The following is a 23,576-nucleotide window of genomic DNA, read 5'->3' as shown; positions in this document are numbered from 1 at the left end:
CTAAATCCCCAGCCCTCATTTAGATTTATTATGTTGTCCTATGTTACATGAAATAACTTTGAGTATAAAATTAGGGTAGAAAATACACTTCAAAATAATTAACATTTTAAATGAAGGAAGCCATGAATTATGGAAAAGTCTAGTACAAGCTATTCTGCAGCCTCGTTTCGCCTGATATTTTTATAGGCAGCTGACCATAGTGTACTGTTATTCCTACATTAGGCGTGTTGAGTATGTAAACAAGTTAAAACTGCTAGTACACAGTTAAATTATCAAAGACCAAATTAAGCATTTCTTGGCTAAGTACATTTCCATTGTTGCTTATTTTTTCGAATAGCCTATGAAACTTTTGTTTTGGTTTTGGTTTTTTTTTTTTGAGACAGGGTCTTACTATGTAGTTGACCTTGAATTTACTTTGTAGCACAGACTGGCTTCAAACTCGCAGGGATCCTCCTGCCTCATCCTCCAAGTGTGTGCCACCATGCCTGGCCTTTGTTTTGTTTTTTTGGTGCTAAATATCAAAGCTAGGGTCTCCATGTACTAAGCACAAACTCTTCCTCTGAGCTTTAGCCTTGGCCACAGAGTGTTTTATTGGTGTTGAAGTTGTTCATGTATTACATGATGCATCCCACCCAATTTTATCATTGAGATGGTACCGGGAAAGCTATGAAATGATGCTCCTTCCTAGGTCTTTTAACACTTTCACTTATTTACAAAGGTATAGGGCTGGGGATTTAGGTCGGTGGCACAGAGCTTGCCTGGCAAGTGTGAAGTCCTGAGTTACATTCTGTATTTCCGCCCACCCCCCCAAAGACATATATGTATAAGTTTTTACTATGAAATTATTAAGAAAATGAACTTTTCTTACACCATACTCCAGATTTTACAAGTCAGCATTTCGCCATTCTCATTTCATCTGTCTCTTATCTTCCTCTTTTCCTGCTCTATTTTTATTTATTTTTACTTTTTGATGGTGCTGGTGATTGAACCCAGGGCCTTGAGCATGCTAGGTAAGCACTTTACAACAGATTTTTTTTTTTCTCTCAAAGTGAATCCTTTATGTTACGCTGTTTTATATCCATTTATGGATACTTTCTATTGGCATTATCCCTGAAAACCAAATATCCTTCTTAATATACATTGATATCTAACATCAACTTTATTTTTGGAATTGTATAGTAATCTCTTAAATAACTTTTTTTTTTTTTTTTTTGGTGTGGGGAATTGAACTCAGGACCTTGCACTTGCCAGGCAGGCGCTTATGCCGCTGAACTATATCCCCAGCCCTTTAAATAACTTTTTAGAATTAATTGAAAAAGTAAAAAACTTCTTTGGGGGATGGCACTGAGAATTTTTTTTGTCTTTTTGAAACAGGGTCTCACTATGCAGTTCAGGCTGGCCTTGAGCTCACTTTGTAGCCCAGGCTGGTCTCGAACTCGCAACGATCCTCCTGCCTCAGCCTCCAAGTGCTGGGATTACAGTTGTGCGCCACCACGCCTGGCTGGCACTGAGGATTAAACTCAGGGTTTTGTGTATACTAAATGAGTCTCTACCACTGATGCCCTGATGCCCTTATTTATTTAATTTTAATTTTTAAAAATTTTGTGATGCCGAGTCTCAAACTGAGAGCTCTGCACATGCTGGGCAAACACTCTACCACTGAGTTACATGGTTCTAGCCAGAAAACGTAATTTTTTTTTTTCTTTTCTTTTTGAGACAGGATCTTACTATGCAGTTCAGGCTAACCTTGAACTCACTTGTAGCCCAGCTTGGCCTCGAACTCACAGTGATCCTCCTACCTCAGCCTCCCTAGTGCTGGGATTACAGGCATGTACCATCATGCCCAGCAGTAATGTTTTAATGGTAACAAGACTTAGATCAAAAACCAAGCCAAGCTGAGTGTGGTTGTCTGCTCCTGTCGTCATAGTACTTGGGAGGCTGAGGTGGAAGAATCATTTAAGCCCAGGAATTTGAAACCAGCATGGGCATCATATGGAGACCCCCATCTCAAAGCAAAACGAAACCAACCAAAAGTCAGGCCAGAGATTTAATACTTTGCTAATTAAGTTGTAATTACATTGGAAGTGTTAACTTGTTTTTCCTTGGGGATTTAGATACAAGCCTTAAAGATGGCCTTTTCCATGAATTTAAGAAATTTGGCAAGGTGACTTCAGTGCAAATCCATGGAGCTTCAGAAGAGAGGTATGGTCTGGTATTCTTTCGGCAACAAGAGGACCAAGAAAAAGCACTGACTGCATCAAAAGGAAAGCTTTTCTTTGGTATGCAGATTGAAGTAACAGCATGGATAGGGCCAGGTAAGAGGCAGGTTACACACACTGTATTCTAGCTATGAGAGAGTGGCATATTACCAGGGCATAGACACAATTGTAGCTTTATTCATTGACGTACTTTTGATGCCTTCTCTTTTTAAAGAGTGTAGGAGATAGTTCCTAAGAGAATGACAACAGAATTACTCTAATGGAAACCGATTTTTTTTCCTTTTTCATTTTCTTTTTTTTTTTTGTACCGGGAATCAAATTCACAACCTTGCACTTGCCAGGCAGGTGCTGTGCCACTGAGCTATATCCCCAGCCCTCAGAATTACTCTGAATTAGAAAAAAACCTTGCATGTTAATATTACCTGAGGAACTCACTAGATGAGATTTATTTCCATTACACCCAGCACAGATTGGATCAGTTATTGTGGGGCACACAACCTTGAAAGACAGTGTGGCCAAGGAGAAAATTTCAAGGGAATATTTTGTTAACTTGAACCTCCTTATAAGACCTGTTACAACAGGTTCAACATGGGTCAGCGTTTCCTCTATTTCAGAACAACCTGTAGTGCTTGCTTAAAAATGACCTCTTTGACTCCAGCCCACCTAACTCATTCAGAATTGACACACTCAGTTTTGGGGACCTGTGATTTAAAGCAACTTTTGAATAAATTTGAAAAAGGTATTGGTAGAAACATGAAAATTCTACAGTTACCTTGTGAATGTGAAACTGCTGAACTTTTTAATTTTGGTGCTGAGGGACCATACCAGGGCCTTACGTATGTTAAGCAAGCACTTTTCCATAGAGGTGTACCTCAGCACCACACAATTGAGCGGTAGGACTTTGAATAGAATTTGTGGCCCCTTTATAGAGTAAACATGAATGTTTCTAAAATCCTCATTTTATTTTATAATTAAGAGGAAGAAAATACAATTCCTATAATAAGAATATGTACGTAGGGGCTGGGGATTTAGCTCAGCAGCACAGCACCTGCCTGGCAGGCGTGAGGTTGTCAGTTCAATTCCTGGTACCAAAAAAAAAAGACTGTGTACATGTTATTTGTACATTACAACAGGCACAGAGTTGTTAGCGTGTGTATTACACAATGTGCGTACTTTTATGATGGAGTGCAGGGATTTAAGGGAATATCACCTCTTCAAAGGGGAACTTACACTCATTTCCCGACTGAGCTTGACTTGTATTGCCCAAAATTAGACTGAGCTAAGAGCTACTCAGGGTTTTTTTTTTTTTTTAATTTGAGACAGGATCTCACTATGTAATTCAGGCTGGCCTGGAATTCACTTATGGTGCCCAGGCTGGCCTCAAACTCAGTGATCCTCCTGCCTCAGCCTCCCAAGTGCTGAGATTACAGGTGTATGCCTCCATGCTTGCTTTTCTGGATTTTTTTTCTAGGAGTTCTTCTATAACACATTTGGGACAAGTCAGAACTGCATGAAGAATACATATAATCTATATAAATTTTTTTATATAAATATTTAGAACCGATCAAAGTTGTAAAATAATGAGACTCTAATACAGGGATATTTAGTTGGTGACTCTTTAATGTCTAAGTGGTAGGTCCAGCTTGAAATTTTAACTGTAAAGAAGCTTTTTCATCTACTTGGGAGGCTTAAGTACAAGGATCTCTTGAGCCTAAGAATTTGAGATCAGTCTAGGCAACACAGTGAAACCCTATTCTTAAAAAAAAATTAAAAATCTTTTAAAATAGAGAACATACAGTACTATACTATAATTACCAACAAAACTTTGAATGCCCCTGCCCTAGACCAAGTTAATAAGTGGAGCTTCAGAGAAATGCGATGATTGAACTAGAAATTAAGCCAAGACCCAGGATCATAAAAAATAGAAGCTGTGAGGAATGTTTACCCTCTCTGTCATTGGGGACCATATAACACCAAAAGAAGATGTTTTGTTAAAGTTGCTTTAATCAGTTTTCTACAGTTTCTTTTGTATCTAAAAGTCCTATGTTTAGACAGTTGGGTTATTGTGTTAATTAGTTTGACTGACATGAAATGCTAACCATGTTAAAATGTTGAAAAGTAAATGAATTTAATGAAACTAGAATATTTTCAGCTGAGTTTTTAGAAAATACATTTTAGATTGTAGTTTTATATTCCACATTGGGAACCAGCTTTACAGTTTTTGCTGGAGTTTTAAAACTGTGTGTGCCAGTGATTACTTTGAAAACAAATTCATTTAGATTGAAATTTTATTCCATTTCAAGTTCATTTTCTATGTTAAAGATTAAACAGGAGTGTCAGTTTGTCTTTATTAGCCTCTGGATCTATGTTCTACTTTGGTGTTAACAAGGGGCAGATATTTTGAAAGTGTTTAAAGTATTTCGGTTTGTGAGTATTCAAGTCCATTATTTCAGTTTTACTTAAATGTAGATTTTCCCAGATACATAAATATGTATTAAAGCTCTCCTCTCAGTTTTACCTTTCCCTGCTCTATTTACAGAAACGGAGAGTGAAAATGAGTTTCGCCCCTTGGATGAAAGGATAGATGAATTTCATCCCAAAGCAACAAGAACTCTCTTTATTGGCAACCTTGAAAAAACCACTACTTACCATGACCTTCGCAACATCTTCCAGCGCTTTGGAGAAATTGTGGTATGTTGCTTTGTTAATAAAAACAATATTGAGCCAGGTGTGATGGCACACGCCTGTAATCTCAGCACTCGGTAGGCTGAGGCAGGAGGATCGCTGCGAGTTCAAGGCCACTCTCAGCTACCTAGTGAATTCAAGGCCAGCCTGGACTACATAGCAAGACCCGTTTCAAAACAAACAAACCAAATCTTTGTCATAAAGTATAATACAGATTATGTTTGGCAAGATGATATTTAATGGTGTAATTAATATGTTTTCTCATTTGCTCTGTGCATTTTTAACTCTTGTTAAAAGAGGACCCAAGCTGGATGCAGTGGCACATGCCTATAGTCTCAGCTACCTGGAAAATTGAGGTGAGATTACTTGAGTCCAGGAGTTTGAGCCCACCCTGGGCAATGTAGTGAGAGCCTGTCCTAAAAACAAAAGGATGATCTGGAGCAGCCCATTGGGAACTGTTCACGTAAAAGCCTGTAGAATATATTTTTCCTCACTTATTTTCTTTGTCCATTGAGTTCTTTTTTTTTTCTTTTTGTCTTTTTGAGATAGGGTTTCACTATGTAGTTCAGGCTGGCTTCAGACTCGCTTTGTAGCCCAGGCTTCAGACTCACAGTGATCCTTCTGCCTCAGCCTCCTGAGTGCTGGGATTATAGGCGTGCACCACCATACCAGTGTGCAGTTTTTTTGTTTGTTTTATTTTTTATTTTGAGACAGGTTCTTGCTGTGTATTTCAGGCTGGTCTTGAACTCACTGTATAGGCCAGACTGGGCTCAAACTCGAGGCAGTCTCCTGCATCAGCCTCTTGAGTGTTCAGATTATAGATGTGCACCATCATGCTTGGCCTCTGTTGTTTTTTGAGACAGGGTCTCTCACAATGTTTTCCAGTCTGGCTTTGAGTTCACTATGTAGCCCATATTGGCCTTGAATTGGAGGTGATCCTCTTGCCTCACCCTCCTGAGGCTGTGTCTTTTAAAAAAAAAAAAAAAAAAAATCTGAATAAATAAATAAATAAAATTTTAAGTGAAGTCACTTTTTATATTATGTAAGTCATTCTTAGGGATACAAGTGTTTTTCTGTTTCCTTTGATTTAAAGCTGTTACAGTAAAAGTAGTTTGGTCATTGCTTTAAAGTCTTGGGATATACTGTTTTGTTCTGTTTGAAAAAATAAGGAAATTCTGTTTCTGCAAGTTTCTTCATTATTAATGACAGTGAAGAAACTGCTCTAGTATATTTGGACTCTAGAGAGTAAAAATGTTTTTGGTAAGAATAGCTGTTGTTAATCTTTCAGGGATCTGTGTATATTCATGCATCTTTCCTTTGTCCTGTCCATTTTTACATTCTTTGTGTTTGGAGGGCGGATGTTACTGGCTATTGAAATAAGGGCCTGTGTGCTGAGCTACATCTCCAGCCCTTTTTTGTGTACGTATTTATTTTGGGACAGAGTCTTGCTACATCACTAAATTGCCAACACTGGGCTTACATTTGGAATTCACCTGCCTTGATCACCTATACTACTGGGATCACAGGTGTACACCATGACACCTTGCTGGAAACGTTGCTTTAAACAAAAGATGCTTGCTTTATTTTGTTTTGTTTTGTTTTGTTTTGTTTGTTTTTTTGTTTTTTAAATTTTTCTCCGGTACCGGGAACCGAACTCACGACCTTGCACTTGCCAGGCAGGCGCTTTGCCACTGAGCTAAATCCCCAGCCCCTTGTTTTGTTTTTAATGGCATAATCTAACATAATCTAGTCTTGTAAATAAAACATTATTTGATCTAAACCTCCTAAAAATTGGGAGCAAGAGATATATTTGGTAGAAAAGGAAAAACAAAAAGCTATATATTTAGAGAATGATACTATTAAAATATTTATCTTCTTTTCTTTTCCTGTTATTTTTGATTTTTCAAACTCTTCTGGTTTTATGAGAGTGGTATGTATTGATTCAAACTCTACTGCCTACCTAGGTGGGTGATGTGGAGCTCACTTAACTAGCTGGACTCGGGTTTCTGTCTTTAGACTTCTGTATGCATATTATTTAATTTTTTCTTTGGCATTCATAAATCCATAAATTGATAAAGCTTTCAAACATTTATTTAAATATGGATGTTATGTACTTTTGGAGTAGTTTATAAAAAGATATAGTTGGGTACATGGATATAGTCATCAGTATTGCTGAAAAGAGAGTGATTTATTGTGTTAATAAGGTGGCCGTGTCTATATTTTGTTTGAAAGCCATAATCTCAGACTAGCAGTTGCTGACAATTGCTTTTCTTCCCTTCTCTCTCTCTGTCTCTTTCTCCCTCTCTCCCTCCCATCCTCCCCCTTCTCTTTCATTGATTTGACAAAGTCTTGCTATTGTTGCCTAGGCTGTGCTCAAATTTCTGGGTTTAAGTAATCCTCTGGCCAGTCTCTGGAGCAGTGGGACTAAAAGCATGTGCCACCTTACCTGGCGTTGAGTATTACTATTTTAAATGATACACAGTCTTTTGGAAAAATGATCTGCTGCTATTGATAACATGTTCTACTAAAAATAGAAGAACCTGTTTAGTGAGTTTGTTCACCAATATCCTTTGGAGATATTTCCCTTATATGGAATTACTGATTTTTGTTTTGTGATAGTGGGAATTGAGCCCAGGGCCTTCACACTGCACTATGTCCTGAACTCTTTAAAAAGTTTTTTTTTTTTAAATTTTGAGAGTTGCTAGATTGCCTGGGCTGGGCTTGAAATTTCAGTCCTCCTGTCAGCCTCCCAGAGTGCTGGGATTACAGGCATGCACTTCCAAGCTGGGTTATCCTGGGTTTTTATATTCTGTATAACTGAAAATTAGCTCCTCTTTACTATTATTTTGAAGAATATTTAGTATAGATCATTGCTCTTTTTAATGATCTATTGAGTAGTTCTTCAATACATTAGTCATTTTATTGTTTTGAAGTGTCGATTATTGGCTTTTGTATTACTGCTGCTTTTAAGTATCAATTAAGCTCCCCATAAGAGGGCATACATATTTACAGTACTTACTCTGCAATTTATGACACAGGTCATTGTTTTAAGTGTTCGGTTTCTCGGGACTGCTTTCATGTCTATGCCAGGTATTTTCCACCTGTTCCTTCCAGTAGACAGGATGGGGGTGTCAGGTACCACTACAGGGTTTGTGCATTTCAAGGAGAGGGGATGTTCTTTGGCGAGTGTGTCTTTAATTTAAGGATGGTCTTCTGGGGAAGCTTCTATAAAAGAACTTCAGGTATTTCTTCACAGAGTAGTTCAGGTATTTATATATCCTTTCATTCTGGATAGGAGGAACTGTTCCTATATTCTTAGCATCAGACACAGGCCGTGGTTCAGTTGATTATACTGGTATCTCTGGGGTGTGTGTACATGTGTGTCTGTCTTCTGGCTGAGGACTGCATGCTTTAAATTTTTTTTATCATATTAGGGTATTAGATGATGCCAAAAGGAATTCTTTTTTTTTTTGTTTGTTTTGTTTTTTGGTTTTTCTCCGGTACCGGGAACCGAACTCACGACCTTGCGCTTGCCAGGCAGGCGCTTTGCCGCTGAGCTAAATCCCCAGCCCCCGCCAAAAGGAATTCTAAGACTACTCTTTCATGATCATAACTTCTTTTATTTTTTGTTTTTTATTTTTTTGGTTTTTCTCCGGTACCAGGAACTGAACTCACGACCTTGCGCTTGCCAGGCAGGCGCTTTGCCGCTGAGCTAAATCCCCAGCCCCCATAACTTCTTTTAACATTGGTATTATGCATTTTAAATTTTGAGTTGCAGTATAATTGCTGTTCTCCAAGAGCTTCACATGGCATGGATTTAATAATCCGTGTCTATAAATGCTGTGGTAGTCAGTTTTAAACTACTGATTTACAATTATTGCAATGTACAATTTTAATTAAAAAGTGAAGATTGTGTTTTTTTTTTAAAGAAATAAATGCTCTACATGGACTTGGCTAATTCTGTTTTATTTTCATGTTGATATATTACTAAGGGTACTTTTGGCTTTTTCAGGACATTGATATTAAGAAAGTAAATGGAGTTCCTCAGTATGCATTCTTGCAATACTGTGATATTGCCAGTGTTTGTAAAGCTATTAAGAAGATGGATGGGGAGTACCTTGGAAATAATCGTCTCAAGGTAAATTAATTTTCACAGAATATTGTGTTATGATTTGCTTTATGACTTGGAGTTTTTGGGCCTATGTCTGATTATTTAAGATTGCAGGACAGTTAGATAACCATAAAGGAGATAACACTTTGCTTTGTATCAGCTTCCTATCTTAATGTAATTTGAACTCATACCTGGTTAGCCAGACGGGATTGCTTTTCTTGTAAATTTTTATTTAATTTTAACCACATAGTTTCCACTTAAGATGTTGATTTTCAGGGCTAGGGCTAACTCAGTGGTAGAGCATGTGTTTAACATGCTCAGTGCTCTGGGTTCCCTCCCTGACGCGCAAGAGGAGAAGGTAAGACTTTCTACAGAAGAGTAATTGTCTTACAGTTTTTTAATTGAGTAGTGATTGTGAACTTTACTAATAGAAATTTCACCTTTTATATTCAGTTGGGTTTTGGAAAGAGCATGCCTACCAACTGCGTGTGGTTAGATGGGCTCTCTTCAAATGTGTCGGATCAATATTTAACACGACATTTCTGCCGATATGGGCCTGTGATAAAGGTAGGTGGGAGCTATGGCGTGGTTCAAACTTACTTCTGACTTCCCTTTCTTATTATTGCCTTTCTTTTTTGGTCTCAATTTCTAGTACTGACTTTTCCTTTTCTTTAATAAGTTGCATGTTAATTTTTTTTTCCCCCTAAAATTTGGTCTATAAGGGCATTGTATCTGTTAGTTTATGGTGAGAATATTTTGAAAAAGTATTGTTCAAACCAGCTGAGATTTTTGAAAAATTTGAAATTACTCTAGAGTTAAATAAAATAGAGCTGGACTTGATGGCACACGTCTGTAATCTCAGCACATGGAAGGCTGAGGCAGGAAGAGCTTGCCAAGTTCAAAGCCTGGTTGGGCTACATAGTGAGTTCAAGGCCAGTTTGAATTACACAGCAACACCCTGTCTCAAAAAACAAAACTAGGTGTGGTGGCGCATACCTGTAATCCCAGCACTTGGGGAGGCTGAGGCAAGAGGATTGCTGTGAGTTTGAGGCTAGCCAGGGCTATATAGTGAGACCCTGTCTCAAAAAAAAAAAACCAAGAAGTTTTCTCCTTGATAACATTTTTTTGACTCCGGAGTTTGTGAAGACTGCCACATAAGACCAGTGGATGAAGTTCTTACTTGGTTTTAATTTTGTTTCGTTGTTTTTTTGCAGGTGGTGTTTGACCGTTTAAAAGGCATGGCCCTGGTTCTCTACAATGAGATTGAATATGCACAAGCAGCTGTAAAAGAGACCAAGGGGAGGAAAATTGGTGGCAATAAAATTAAGGTGTGCAAAATGACTTTAAAAAGAATCACAACAGGTCCGGGCATATAATCAGTGGCACAAGCGCAAGGTCCTGAGTTCAATTCCTGGTGCCAAAAAAAAAAAAAAAGGAATCACAAAAAAATTGTATTCAAATCTCAACCCACAAATAACTGGCATTTGTAGATTGACAGCAGGTGGAGTGGTTTATAGAACGTGGTTTATATGGCCTCAGTTTTTAGGGGGAAAATTAGGATTTTTATGCTCAGCTACTTGTAGGCATAGGTCTTGGGAGCCAGGAATCACAGATCCTTCCCTAAAAACCATTCTGGCTCCATGAGGCTCATGGGTACATATGCAGTGCAAGCCCCCTCATGGTTGTGACAAGTGTGTCTGTGCCCGGAGATGCAAAGTGTCACTCAGTCAACTTCCTGAAGATTCTTGTTTTCTCTTCTTTTCTCCTCTCCTAAAGAGCGGGGAACCACTGCAGACATGTTACTTCAGTATTACTTGTTCGAAAATTTGAAGGAACTATGGTTTGAAGGAACTATGGTTTGAAGGAACATGGTTTGAAGGAACTATGTACTTTTTTTTTTTTTTTTGGTTTTTCTCCGGTACCGGGAACCGAACTCACGACCTTGCGCCTGCCAGGCAGGCGCTTTTGCCGCTGAGCTAAATCCCCAGCCCCGGAACTATGTACTTAATAGCTGATGGTTAGATTGAAATGCTATGGTAGAGGTATTGCTAATAGCTTCATATGCTTTAGTGACTCTGAATGAAGAAATATTCTTCCATATCACTTTATGTTGTAGCTGTTGTTCCAGCAAAGTTATGGAGCTATTTATTTATTTATTTATTCATTCATTCATTCGTTCATTCATTCATTCATTCTTTGAGACAGGGTCTCGCTATACAGTTCAGGCTGGTCTTCAGCTCACTTTGTACCTCAGGCTGGCCTCAAACTCAGAAGGATCCATCCTCCTGCTTCAGCCTCCCGAGTGCTGAGATTACAGGCATGCGCCACCATGCCCGGCCTCATCAGCAAATTTATGTACATCAGAGATTTTGCTGGATATAGTTGATCTCATTATTTAATCACCAACCTAGGATCCTAGTAGTGATTTGTTCCAGTTTTCCATTTTACTTTTTCTACTTCTTCTGGAACCTTGAATTACATTTGTCAAGATTTGTGTAAAATTGGCCAGGTGTGGTGGCAGATGCCTGTAATCCCAGCACTCATGAGGCTGAGGCAAGAGAGTTGCTGCAAGTTCAGTACCACCCTGGGCTACATCCTGAGTTCAAGGCCAGCCTGAACTACTACACAGCTAGATCCTGTTTTTAAAAAATAAAAACTGTGTAAAATTGGAGAGATCTTAGATTATCTTAGATTAACAACATGTAATTTATGAGGACTACTTCACTTGAGATAGATTGGTCATTCCTGAAAATTTTCCTGAACTGTGAAGAATATCAAGTTGGAAAACATTTTCCATGATTAAAATCTGAAATTTATATTAAACTTGTGTTTTTTAAAGGTGGATTTTGCAAATCGGGACAGTCAGCTGGCATTTTATCACTGCATGGAGAAATCTGGTCAAGATGTCAGAGACTTTTATGAAATGTTACTAGAAAGAAGGTATGCAGTTTAAACCTAGCAGTACAGCTTGAATTCTAATATGTAATGTATAGAGTTTAGATTGGATTAAATTTTGTTTTTCACTTTTTACTTGTATTCCCACCTCCCAAAAAACTTTTTTCCGCATGTCATGTAGAAATCAGGCTTGTTTTTGTGAATCCAGTTTTTGTGTGGCACATGGGACATTGGGGTACCCTATCTAAACTTCTTACTGAATGCTTCTATGATCGATCAATCATTCATTCATTTATTTTTGTTTTGGTTTTTTGAGTCAGGGTCTTGCTATGTAGTTCAGACTAGCCTTGAGTTCACTCGCCTAGGCTTCAAACTCATGGTGATCCTCCTGCTTCAGTCTCCCAAGTGCTGGGATTGCAGGCCTGTAACACTGTGCCCAGCTGCTTTTACAGTTTTAAAGAGTTACTGTTTTGTCATATTATAACTGTACATACCATTAATTATAAGTATCATCCTACCCTACAGTTTGAATACCATATACTAGAGTATATTGTACACTATTAATGTCTTGTATATTCAGTATTGAAAACATCAGGTTTTTACCACATGAGCTCATACTTTTACCAGCAACAGGAAAAGTAAGTATAAACTTTTGAAAGAGTAGTAAGAGCTTTTTTTCTTTTAAATCTCTGAAGTGACTCAATAAGCCAGAGCATATAGAAATTGGCAACTTTGGCAGTATGAAAGGTAAACCTGGTTTCCCTGTATGAATATTTTCAATCTTGGTAATATATTTGATAGTTTTTCTGCTGATTAGACAGTATATTAAAAAATCCTAACACCTGGACGTGGTGGTGCACACCTTTAATTCCAGCATTCTGGGAGGCTGAGACAGGAGGATTGCATATTTGATCCCAGCCTGTACAACTTAGTGACACCCTGTCTCAAAATTAAAAACCACTGGGTATGCAACTCAGTTGGAAGGCTCTGATTTCAGTCTCCAGTGCGGGGTGGAGGGTGTGTGGACCCTAGCGTAATGCTACAGTACTAGGTTCTCCAATAGGTGATTACACTTGAAAAGCGGAAACTTGTCCATATGGTAAAGCCTTTGCTCAGACGTGTGTTGTTAACTATTGCACCTGTACAGATGTGTTAGACAGCTGGCTTTGTGTAAAAGATGCTTTCCATCCTCACGGTTTAGAATGAAGAGGCTCGATGACAAAGATGAGCCCTGTCCTGACCCTGCTACCAGAAATCTATGAAAGCATTTCTACATGTACATTCCAGTTCATTTTTTTGTGGAAATCTTTGAGTCATTTCCTAGTGGAATATGGTGCAGTAGTCATTGAACATAGAGCTTTTTAAGTTAAAAATGATGTCCATTACCAGATTCCTAAAAGCTTGATAGTTTCTTACTAGTACATTGGAATCCAAATCATAGAAGTGTGGACGTCAGCCGTCGTCTGGCTGGTGAGTCAGTAGTGGCAGCTGCTCTGTTCTCTGGCTGTGTGTATGTGTGAGTGTGCACAGGCCAGAGAATGTGTCTTGGCGAGAGGAGAGCAAGTGCGCAGGCCCAGGCGCTCTGGTGGCTTAAAGTCGTCATTAATACATTAAGTACTTGAGGAATTCCAGCCACAAGTGAGTGGAGGTGTGTTGAAGGCCTAGTTGCACCTAAGACATTAAAATCCTATGTGTATGTTAAAAATTTTTAAAAGAGCAGTTTCTTAGAAGAGGTGGGTAACGTGGTGCCGCTGTTCATTTTTATATATTACTGCTTAAAATTCATTTTAGGCCGACTACTCATCTTGGTGATGGTCTGGCTTTGTTTGGTTTTTTTTTTTTTTTGGCTCTTTGTGATGGTTATTCATTCCTGTCTGGTGGCATGTGTATCTTGAGGAGGAAGGTATGACTTCCCTGTGGAATGCATTCTTTGTGGCAGATCTTGAGGATCCTTGTATTTTCCATAGGATAAAGTCATCCCTGTGAAGAGCTGATGCATGAATGGAAAAATTTTTTTCTGTTTTTCCGAACAATTCATTTATTTCCCAAGTTTTTCTTGTTTTTGTTTTTTCCTTTTAGAGATAGGGTCTTGCTATGTAGTCCAGGCTGGCCTTGAGCTCACTATATAGCCCAGGCTGGCCTCAGATTCATGGTGATTTTCCTGCCTCAGCCTCTAGCACTGGGATTACAGGCATGTACTGCCACGTTGTAAGATATCTTTTTTTCCCTTCTCTGTACTGGGGATTAAACTCAGGGCCTTCTGCATGCTGGTCAAGCATTCTATCCTTGACCTGTATCCCCAGCCCTTTTTTAAATTTTGAGAAAGGGTCTTGCAAAGTTTCATTTAGCTGTCCTCCAACTTGCAGTCCTTCTGCCCCAGCCTCCCAAGTAGCTGAGATTATAGGTGCATGGTACCATGTCTGGCCAGAACATCCTTTGTTTAAAAGTAATTGTGGCCAGGCATGGTGGCACACACCTGTAATCCCAGCACTCAGGAGGCTGAGACAGGAGGATCACTGGAAGTTTCAGGCCAGCCTGGGCTATAATAGTGAGTTTAAGGCCAGCTTGAACTACAGAGCAAGACTCTGTCTCAAAACAAAACAAACAAAAAAGTAATTCTGAAAGACTTACAAATACGAGGTTTGATGGTACACACCTATAATCCTACCACTTGGGAGGCTGAGGCAGGAGGAATACCATGAGTTGAAGACCAGCCTGAACTACATAGTGAGACCCTGTGTCAAAAAAAATCAGTAACAACAAAAAAATTCTTTAAAAAAAAAGTGGGTTGTGATAGTGCTTAATAAGAGATGTCTGTTGTATTGGGACACCTGAGTTAGAGTTTTAAAAAGGGCTGAACCATGGCTGTCCTATAGAAACTAATGCACATGTTATGTACATTGTTATACAGTTTCTAGCAAGTTAAAAAGTTAAAAAAAGCAAAGTTAATTTTCTTTAATTCACTATATCTAAAATATTGTTTCAATATATAATCTAAGTTAAATTAGGTTAAACATTTTAATTCTTTCTGAAATTGAGACAGACTTGTAATTATTTGTTGGAATACTGTGTGATAATTTGATATGTATACAGTGTGTAATGATGAAATAAGGCTAATACCATTTTGACCTCCTTAAATATCTTTTTTTTTTCCTTTTTTTTTTTTTGGTCTTTTTGAGATAGGGCCTCACTGTGCAGTTCAGGCTGGCCTTGAGCTCGCTTTGTAGCACAGGCTGGTCTTGAACTCGCAACCATCCTCCTGCCTCAGCCTCCCGAGTGCTAGAATTACAGGCATGCACTACCGTGCCCGGCCTTAAATATCATTTTTGTGTGAGGTTTTTTTTTTTCCCTTTAATGAAGTGTGTGTATTTTACATACACATCTCAATTTATTTATTTATTTATTTTGTCTTTTTGAGACAAGGTCTCACTTTGCAGTTCAGGCTGGCCTTGAGCTCACTTTGTAGTCCAGACTGGCCTCAAACTCACAACGATCCTCCTGCCTCATCAATCTTCCTGTCTCAGCCTCCTGAGTGCTGGGGTTACAGGTATGCGCCACCACACCTGGCTCCACATCTCAATTTAGACTAGTCAGATTCCAAAAGCTCAGTGGCTGCCGTGTTGGAAAGCAACTACAGTTAACAAGTGATGGAATAACATTAAGGGTATTTAGAATAGAGCTTTCTGATCTTGTATATATACAGTACAGTATGTAAGTGATGAGGCAGAGCACTAAGGTAGTCTTCTTTGGTTTGGCAGAGAGGAGCGAAGGGGATCCTATGACTATAACCAAGACCGGCCGTATTATGAGAGCATTCGCACTCCAGGCACATACGCTGAGGACTCCAGGCGGGACTATACTGCTCGGGGGAGAGAATTCTACTCGGAGTGGGAAACATACCAAGGAGATTACTATGAGTCACGCTATTACGATGATCCTCGGGAATACAGAGATTACAGGAGTGATCCTTATGAACAAGATATCCGGGAGTACAGTTACAGACAGAGGGAACGAGAGAGAGAACGTGAAAGATTTGAGTCTGACCGGGACAGAGACCACGAGAGACGGCCCATTGAGCGGAGTCAGAGTCCAGTGCACTTGCGCCGTCCTCAGAGTCCCGGCGCATCCCCCTCCCAGGCAGACAGGCTGGCCAGTGACTCCGAGAGGAGGCTTTATAGCCGCTCCTCAGACCGCAGTGGCAGCTGCAGCTCACTCTCCCCTCCACGGTACGATAAACTGGACAAGGTTCGTTTGGAGCGATATGCAAAAAATGAAAAGGCAGATAAAGAACGGACTTTTGATTCTGAGAGAGTGGAGAGAGAAAGACGCTTAATACGGAAGGATAAAGTGGAAAAGGACAAAACTGACAAGCAGAAACGAAAAGGAAAAGTTCATTCCCCTAGTTCTCAGTCTTCAGAGACCGACCAAGAAAATGAGCGAGAACAGAGCCCTGAAAAACCAAGAAGTTCTAATAAACTAAGCAGAGAAAAAGCCGACAAAGAGGGAATAGCAAAAAACCGCTTGGAACTCATGCCTTGTGTGGTTTTGACTCGAGTAAAAGAAAAAGAGGGAAAAGTCATCGACCACACTCCACTGGAGAAGCTGAGAGCCAGACTCGATAATGATACCAGCAAGGCTTCTGCCCTGGACCAGAAACTTCAGATCTCTCAGGCTGAGCCTGCAAAACTGGACCTGTCAAAACTGGAGTCTGTTCGCGTGAAAGTGCCGAAGGAAAAGACCCTGGCAAGCCACCCTGACGCGGTGGATAAGGAAGTCAGGCCCAAACCCAGGAAGCACCTCAAGCCAGAGCAGACTGCTGATGGGTTGAGTGCTGCAGATGTGGAGAAGCTGGAAGCAAGGAAAAGGCGATTTGCAGATTCCAATTTAAAAGTAGAAAGGCAAAAACCAGAAGTCAAGAAAAGTAGTCCCGAAATGGAAGATACTCGGGTGCTTCTGAAAAAGCAGCCTGATGTGTCATCTCGAGATGTTATTTTACTAAGGGAAGGAGAGTGTGAAAGAAAGCCTGTGAGAAAAGAAATTCTTAAAAGAGAATCTAAAAAAATCAAAGTGGACAGACTCAATACTGTTCCCAGTCCCAAAGACTGTCAGGAGCTTGTCAGTGTTTCTGCTGGGTCTGGCTTGAGGCCCAGCTCAGAGCTACAAGCAAGATTGGGAGAGCCAGTAGTTGAATCTGCAGAAAATCAAGAAATCCAGTCCAAAAAACCGAACCCTTCAAAACCGCAGCTCAAACAGCTGCAGCTCCTAGACGATCAAGGACCAGAGAGAGACGATGTCAGGAAAAACTATTGCGGCCTTCGTGATGAGACACCTGAGCGTAAGCCGGGCCAGGACAGACCTCGTGCAGTGAACACTGAGGAGAAAACTGGCATCGACATTGATCACACACAGAGTTACCGAAAACAAATGGAACAGAGTCGTAGAAAACAGCAGATGGAGATGGAAATAGCCAAGTCTGAGAAGTTCGGCAGTCCTAAAAAAGATGTAGATGAGTATGAAAGAAGGAGCCTCGTTCATGAGGTAGGCAAACCTCCGCAAGATGTCACCGATGACTCCCCTCCCAGCAAGAAGAAAAGGATGGATCACGTTGACTTTGATATCTGCACCAAGAGAGAGAGGAATTACAGAAGCTCACGGCAAATCAGTGAGGATTCCGAAAGGACTAGCTGTTCTCCCAGCATTCGCCATGGTTCCTTCCACGAGGACGATGACCCTCTCAGCTCTCCAAGGCTAACATCAGTAAAAGGGTCTCCCAAAGTAGATGAGAAAAGTCTCCCCTATTCTAGTATAACAGTGAGGGAAGAGTCCTTAAAATTTAACCCTTATGATTCCAGTAGGAGGGAACAGATGGCAGACATGGCCAAAATAAAGCTATCTGTCTTGAATTCTGAAGAGGAACTAAATCGTTGGGATTCTCAAATAAAACAAGATAGCAGCAGATTTGATGTGAGTTTCCCAAACAGCATAATTAAGAGAGACAGTCTTCGAAAAAGGTCTGTTCGGGACTTGGAACCTGGCGAGGTGCCTTCGGATTCTGATGAAGATGGTGAACATAAATCCCACTCACCCAGAGCTTCTGCACTGTATGAAAGCTCTCGATTGTCTTTTTTATTGAGGGACAGAGAAGACAAATTACGTGAGCGAGATGAAAGACTCTCTACTTCTTTAGAAAGGAACAAATTTTACTCTTTTGCACTGGATAAGACAATCACACCAGACACTAAAGCTTTGCTTGAAAGAGCTAAATCCCTTTCTTCATCCCGAGAAGAAAATTGGTCTTTTCTTGACTGGGACTCTCGGTTTGCTAATTTTCGAAACAACAAAGATAAAGAAAAGGTTGACTCTGCTCCAAGACCTATTCCATCCTGGTACATGAAAAAAAAGAAAATCAGAACTGATTCAGAAGGAAAAATGGATGATAAAAAAGATAATCATAAAGAAGAAGAGCAGGAAAGGCAAGAATTATTTGCGTCCCGTTTTTTACACAGCTCCATCTTTGAGCAAGATTCCAAGCGACTGCAGCATCTGGAGAGGAAGGATGAAGAGTCTGACTTCACTCCTGGCCGGTTGTACGGGCGGCAGATGTCCGATGGCGCAAATAGCACAAGTGACTCCGTTCAGGAGCCAGTGGTCCTATTCCATAGCCGATTTATGGAGCTCACTCGAATGCAGCAGAAAGAAAAAGACCAAAAACCCAAAGAGGTTGAAAGACAGGAAGATACAGAGAATCATCCCAAGACCCCAGAATCTGCTTCTGAGAATAAAGAGTCAGAACTGAGAACTCCTTCTTCAGCCGGACCTCCCAGTGTCACAGTTATGACTCCAGAGTCAGTGTCACCAGCACCGGAAAAAACAACCAATGAAAAAACCGCAGAGGCAGCTTTGGTGACAGAAGAGAAGACTGTGGAGCCAGCCTCTGTCTCAGAAGAAGCAAAACCAGTATTGGAACTGGCGCCCGTCTCCGTTGAACAACCGGAACAGGTAGACCTGACCGCGGGAGCGGACACCAGTAACGATGCTGCTGTGGCGCCCTCTGCGGCTGAAGAAAGCTCATCCACTGAGCAGCTGCCTCACCCAGATGCCAAGCCTCCGGCTCCGGGGGCCTCGCCCTCCCCAGTCGAGAGCAGGGGAGATCCAGAACCTGACAGTACTCAGCCACCTTCAAAACCAACTCAGAAGCCTGAGGAAGCTGATGAGCCAAAAGCAGAAAAGCCAGATACAGCTGCAAAAGTTGAGCCTAACGCAAATCCAAAAGCTGAAGTTGTTCCGGAGGTTCAGCCTCAGGCTCCTGAAAATGTAGATGCTGAGCCTCCAGTTGCTACAAAAGATAAGAAGCCAAGCAAAAGTAAGCGTGCCAAGACGCCCATCCAGGCAGCTACAGCAAGTGTCGTGGAAAAGCCCGTCACTAGGAAGAGTGAGAGGATAGACCGGGAAAAGCTAAAGAGGGCCAGTTCTCCTCGGGGAGAAGCACAGAAGCTTTTAGAATTGAAGATGGAAGCAGAGAAGATTACAAGGACTGCTTCTAAAAACTCTGTGGGGGACCCTGAGCACCCTGAGCCAAGTTTGCCTCTCAGCCGAACAAGGCGCCGGAATGTGAGGAGTGTTTATGCAACCATGAGTGACCATGAAAACCGCTCTCCTGCCAAAGAACCTGTAGAGCAGCCTCGAGTGACCAGGAAGAGACTGGAGCGAGAGCTTCAGGAGGCAGCGCCGGTTCCTACCACTCCACGGAGGGGCCGGCCTCCAAAAACACGCCGTCGCGCTGAGGAGGAGGAAGAGGCGGAGGCCAAGGAACCCACGGAAACACTGAAGCCAGCTGAGGGGTGGAGGTCCCCGAGGTCTCAAAAATCAGCAGCCACTGGCGGTTCCCAAGGGAAAAGGGGGAAAAATGAACCAAAAGTTGGTGCTGAGTGTGCTGAGGCTCCCACTGAAGTGGGTCCCCAAGTGAACATGAAAGAAAATAACACCAGGTCCAAAGCTGAAGAAGCAGGAAGTGAACAGAAGCGTGACAAAAAAGAAACCATCACAGACAAAAATGTACCTGACACTCCTCCTGTTGAGGTGGTAGAGAAAAAGCCAGCCCCTGAAAAAAACTCCAAATCAAAGCGAGGAAGATCTCGAAACTCAAGGTCAGCAGTGGACAGATCTGCACATCTGAAAAGTGCAGGCCCACCTGCTGGTCCTGGGGAGGCCGCAGGGGCTGTGGCACAGGCCGAGGAACCAGAAGCTGGGGTCGTAGCAGTCTCCCCTGAGAAAAGCGAGAGTCCTCATAAGGAAGGTAGTTCCTCGTCCCAGTTGAAAAATGATCCAGTGGATCCCAGCAAGGAACCAGAGGAGGAAGACATGTCTGCCTCCAGGGTGTCCCCAGAAGCCACTCAGCTAGCCAGGCAGATGGAGCTGGAGCAGGCCGTGGAGAATATTGCAAAGCTTACTGAGACCTCTGCCCATGCAGCCTGCAAGGCAGCAGCTGCAGGCACAACTGAGGGCCTCACCACAGAGGACAGAGACAAACCCCCACACCAGGCAAGTGAAACAGAACTGGCTGCCGCCATTGGATCTATCATGAGTGACATTTCTGGAGAGCAGGAAAATTTCGCTGCCCCTCCCCCATTCCCTGCAGAATCTCAGACAGATCCGCCATCACAGATGCAAGCCCCGCAGCCCCAAGAGGAAGAAGCAGAACCTGAGACCCACGATGCCGTGTCCGGCATCTTAGAGACGGAGGCTGCTGCAGAGTCTTCTCGGCCACCGGTCAGCACCTCTGATACCTCAGGAAGCCCAGCACATGCCAAGGAAGCCAGAGGGAACGACAGTGAACCCTCCCAGCTGGCCCAGGAAACCAGAGGGTCCAAGGGAGTAGAAGTTCCTCTTGCTCGTAAAGACAAAGGGCGCCAGAAGACAACTCGATCACGCCGCAAACGGAATACAAATAGGAAGGTGGCAAGCGCTGCCACAGAGACCCGTGCCTCTGAGTCTCCCCAGGCTGAAAGCAAGAGCCCTGCTGTGAATGAGGCTGTGATAGTGCAACCCCCAGAACCTCCACAGGAAGAAAAGCAGAGTGAAAAGCCCCATTCTACTCCTCCTCCGGCGTGTACCTCTGACCCGAGCAAGACTCTCTCTGCAGAGAGTTTGTCCGAAGAAATCAGCGTTGAGGAAAAGACTCCAACCAAAACGTCTGTGCTCCCAGACCTGCCCATGTCTTCCCAGCCAGCACCGGTGGATGATGAGCCTCAGGCCAGGTTCAAGGTGCATTCCATCATTGAAAGTGACCCAGTGACCCCGCCCAGTGACTCAGGCAACCCCCCACCCACAGTTCCTTCTGTAACGGCTGCAAAGCTTCCACCACCGCTGACCCCCGGGGGACTGTCACACCAGAGCCCCGCTCCTAAGGTGACAGAGTGGATCACCAGGCAGGAAGAGCCGCAGGCTCAGTCCACTCCGTCTCCAGCTCTTCCCCCAGATACCAAGGCCTCTGACGTGGACACTAGCTCCAGTACTCTGAGGAAGATCCTCATGGACCCCAAATACGTGTCTGCAAGTGTCACCACGTCAACAAGTGTCACCACGGCCATCGCAGAGCCTGTAAGTGCTGCCCCTTGCCTACATGAGGCACCAGCTGCTCCAGTTGAATCTAAAAAGCCTCCTGTAGAGGACAGACCAGCAGCTCCAGTAACAAACGCCTCTGACGTGCAAGCCTCAGAGGTTCCAGTAGCCACTGACAAGGAGAAGGTGGCTCCAGTCATTGCTCCTAAAATTACATCTGTTATCAGCCGGATGCCTGTCAGCATCGATTTGGAGAATTCACAGAAGATAACCCTGGCAAAACCAGCTCCTCAGACTCTGACTGGCCTGGTGAGTGCCCTGACTGGCCTGGTGAACGTCTCCCTGGTCCCAGTGAATGCCCTGAAAGGCCCCGTGAAGGGGTCAGTGGCCACGCTGAAAGGGTTAGTGAGCACCCCTGCGGGGCCTGTGAATGTCCTGAAGGGGCCTGTGAACGTTCTTACGGGGCCGGTGAACGTCCTCACCACGCCAGTGAACGCTACTGTAGGTACAGTGAATGCCGCTGCCGGCACGGTGAACGCTGCCACAGGAGTAGTGAATGCCACTGGGGGTGCAGTGACAGTCACAGCAGGTGCAGTGACTGCTGCATCTGGTGGTGTGACTGCCACGGCAGGTGCGGCAGCTATGACAGGTGCAGTGATTGCACCATCAGCAAAGTGCAAACAAAGATCAAGCAGTAACGAAAATAGTCGCTTCCACCCTGGGTCCATGTCTGTGATTGATGACCGTCCCGCAGACGCAGGGTCTGGTGCGGGGCTCCGCGTGAACACTTCGGAGGGGGTTGTGCTCCTGAGCTACTCGGGGCAGAAGACTGAAGGCCCGCAGCGGATCAGTGCCAAGATTAGCCAGATCCCCCCGGCCAGTGCAATGGACATTGAATTTCAGCAGTCGGTGTCCAAGTCCCAGGTGAAACCTGATTCTGTCACACCATCGCAGCCTGCACCCAAAGGCCCTCAAGCTCCCTCCGGCTTTGCGAACGTGGCCACCCATTCCACCCTGGTGCTGACTGCCCAGACTTACAATGCCTCCCCTGTGATCTCCTCTGTCAAGGCCGACCGCCCATCCCTAGAGAAGCCTGAGCCCATCCATCTCTCTGTGTCCACCCCTGTCACCCAGGGTGGCACAGTGAAGGTTCTCACCCAGGGCATAAACACACCGCCAGTCCTGGTCCACAACCAGCTGGTCCTCACCCCAAGCATTGTCACCACTAATAAAAAGCTTGCTGACCCTGTCACCCTCAAGATAGAGACCAAGGTCCTTCAGCCAGCCAACCTTGGTTCTACACTCACGCCCCACCACCCTCCTGCTCTGCCCAGTAAGCTGCCTGCAGAAGTGAACCATGCCAGCTCGGGGCCCAGCACACCGACAGACCGAGCGGTCTCCCACCTGGCAGCCACCAAGCCAGACACACACTCTCCGCGACCCAGCGGGCCTGCGCCAACCCCCTTCCCCCGGGCGTGCCACCCCAGCAGCACCGCGTCCACGGCGCTCTCTACCAACGCCACGGTCATGCTGGCCGCAGGCATCCCAGTGCCTCAGTTTATCTCTAGCATCCACCCAGAGCAGTCTGTCATCATGCCGCCCCACAGCATCACCCAGACTGTGTCCCTTGGCCACTTGTCACAGGGTGAGGTGAGGATGAACACGCCCACCCTGCCCAGCATCACCTACAGCATCCGGCCAGAAACGCTACACTCTCCTCGGGCCCCCCTGCAGCCGCAGCAGATAGAGGTGCGGGCCCCACAGCGCGCAGGCACCCCACAGCCCGCCACGGCTGGAGTGCCCTCTCTAGCCCCCCAGCACGGCCCCGAGGAAGAAGTGCACTACCACCTCCCTGTGGCTCGAGCCGCAGCCCCCGTGCAGTCCGAGGTGCTGGTCATGCAGTCCGAGTACCGGCTGCACCCCTACACCGTGCCCCGCGATGTTCGCATCATGGTGCATCCACACGTGACAGCAGTCAGCGAGCAGCCCAGGGGTGCAGAGGGTGTGGTGAAGATGCCACCTGTCAGCAAGGCCCCTCAGCAACCTGGGAAAGAAGCTGCCAAGACACCAGAGGCCAAAGCGGCCCCCGCCCCCACCCCTGCCCC

At 43.5% G+C, this 23,576-nt stretch overlaps 1 protein-coding gene across 1 annotated transcript in view; it reads left to right on the top strand.

The window, feature by feature from the left end:
- Window positions 1-23,576, top strand: part of Spen (spen family transcriptional repressor) — a gene marked incomplete at its 5' end in the record, with an annotated part of 63,826 nt that overhangs the window by 36,705 nt on the left and 3,545 nt on the right. Inside the window, 7 exon segments of the mRNA XM_013507394.1 lie at window positions 2,115-2,315; window positions 4,759-4,910; window positions 8,917-9,042; window positions 9,469-9,582; window positions 10,230-10,343; window positions 11,855-11,955; window positions 15,669-23,570. Of these exon segments, the coding sequence (XP_013362848.1) occupies window positions 2,115-2,315; window positions 4,759-4,910; window positions 8,917-9,042; window positions 9,469-9,582; window positions 10,230-10,343; window positions 11,855-11,955; window positions 15,669-23,570 (8,710 nt within the window).

This window comes from Chinchilla lanigera, unplaced genomic scaffold, assembly GCF_000276665.1.
Source record: "Chinchilla lanigera isolate Chin_1 unplaced genomic scaffold, ChiLan1.0 scaffold00126, whole genome shotgun sequence".
NCBI classification, from domain to species: Eukaryota; Metazoa; Chordata; class Mammalia; order Rodentia; family Chinchillidae; genus Chinchilla; species Chinchilla lanigera.
Note: the sequence above shows the minus strand (reverse complement) of the source record. Positions and strands in the feature narration are given on the sequence as shown.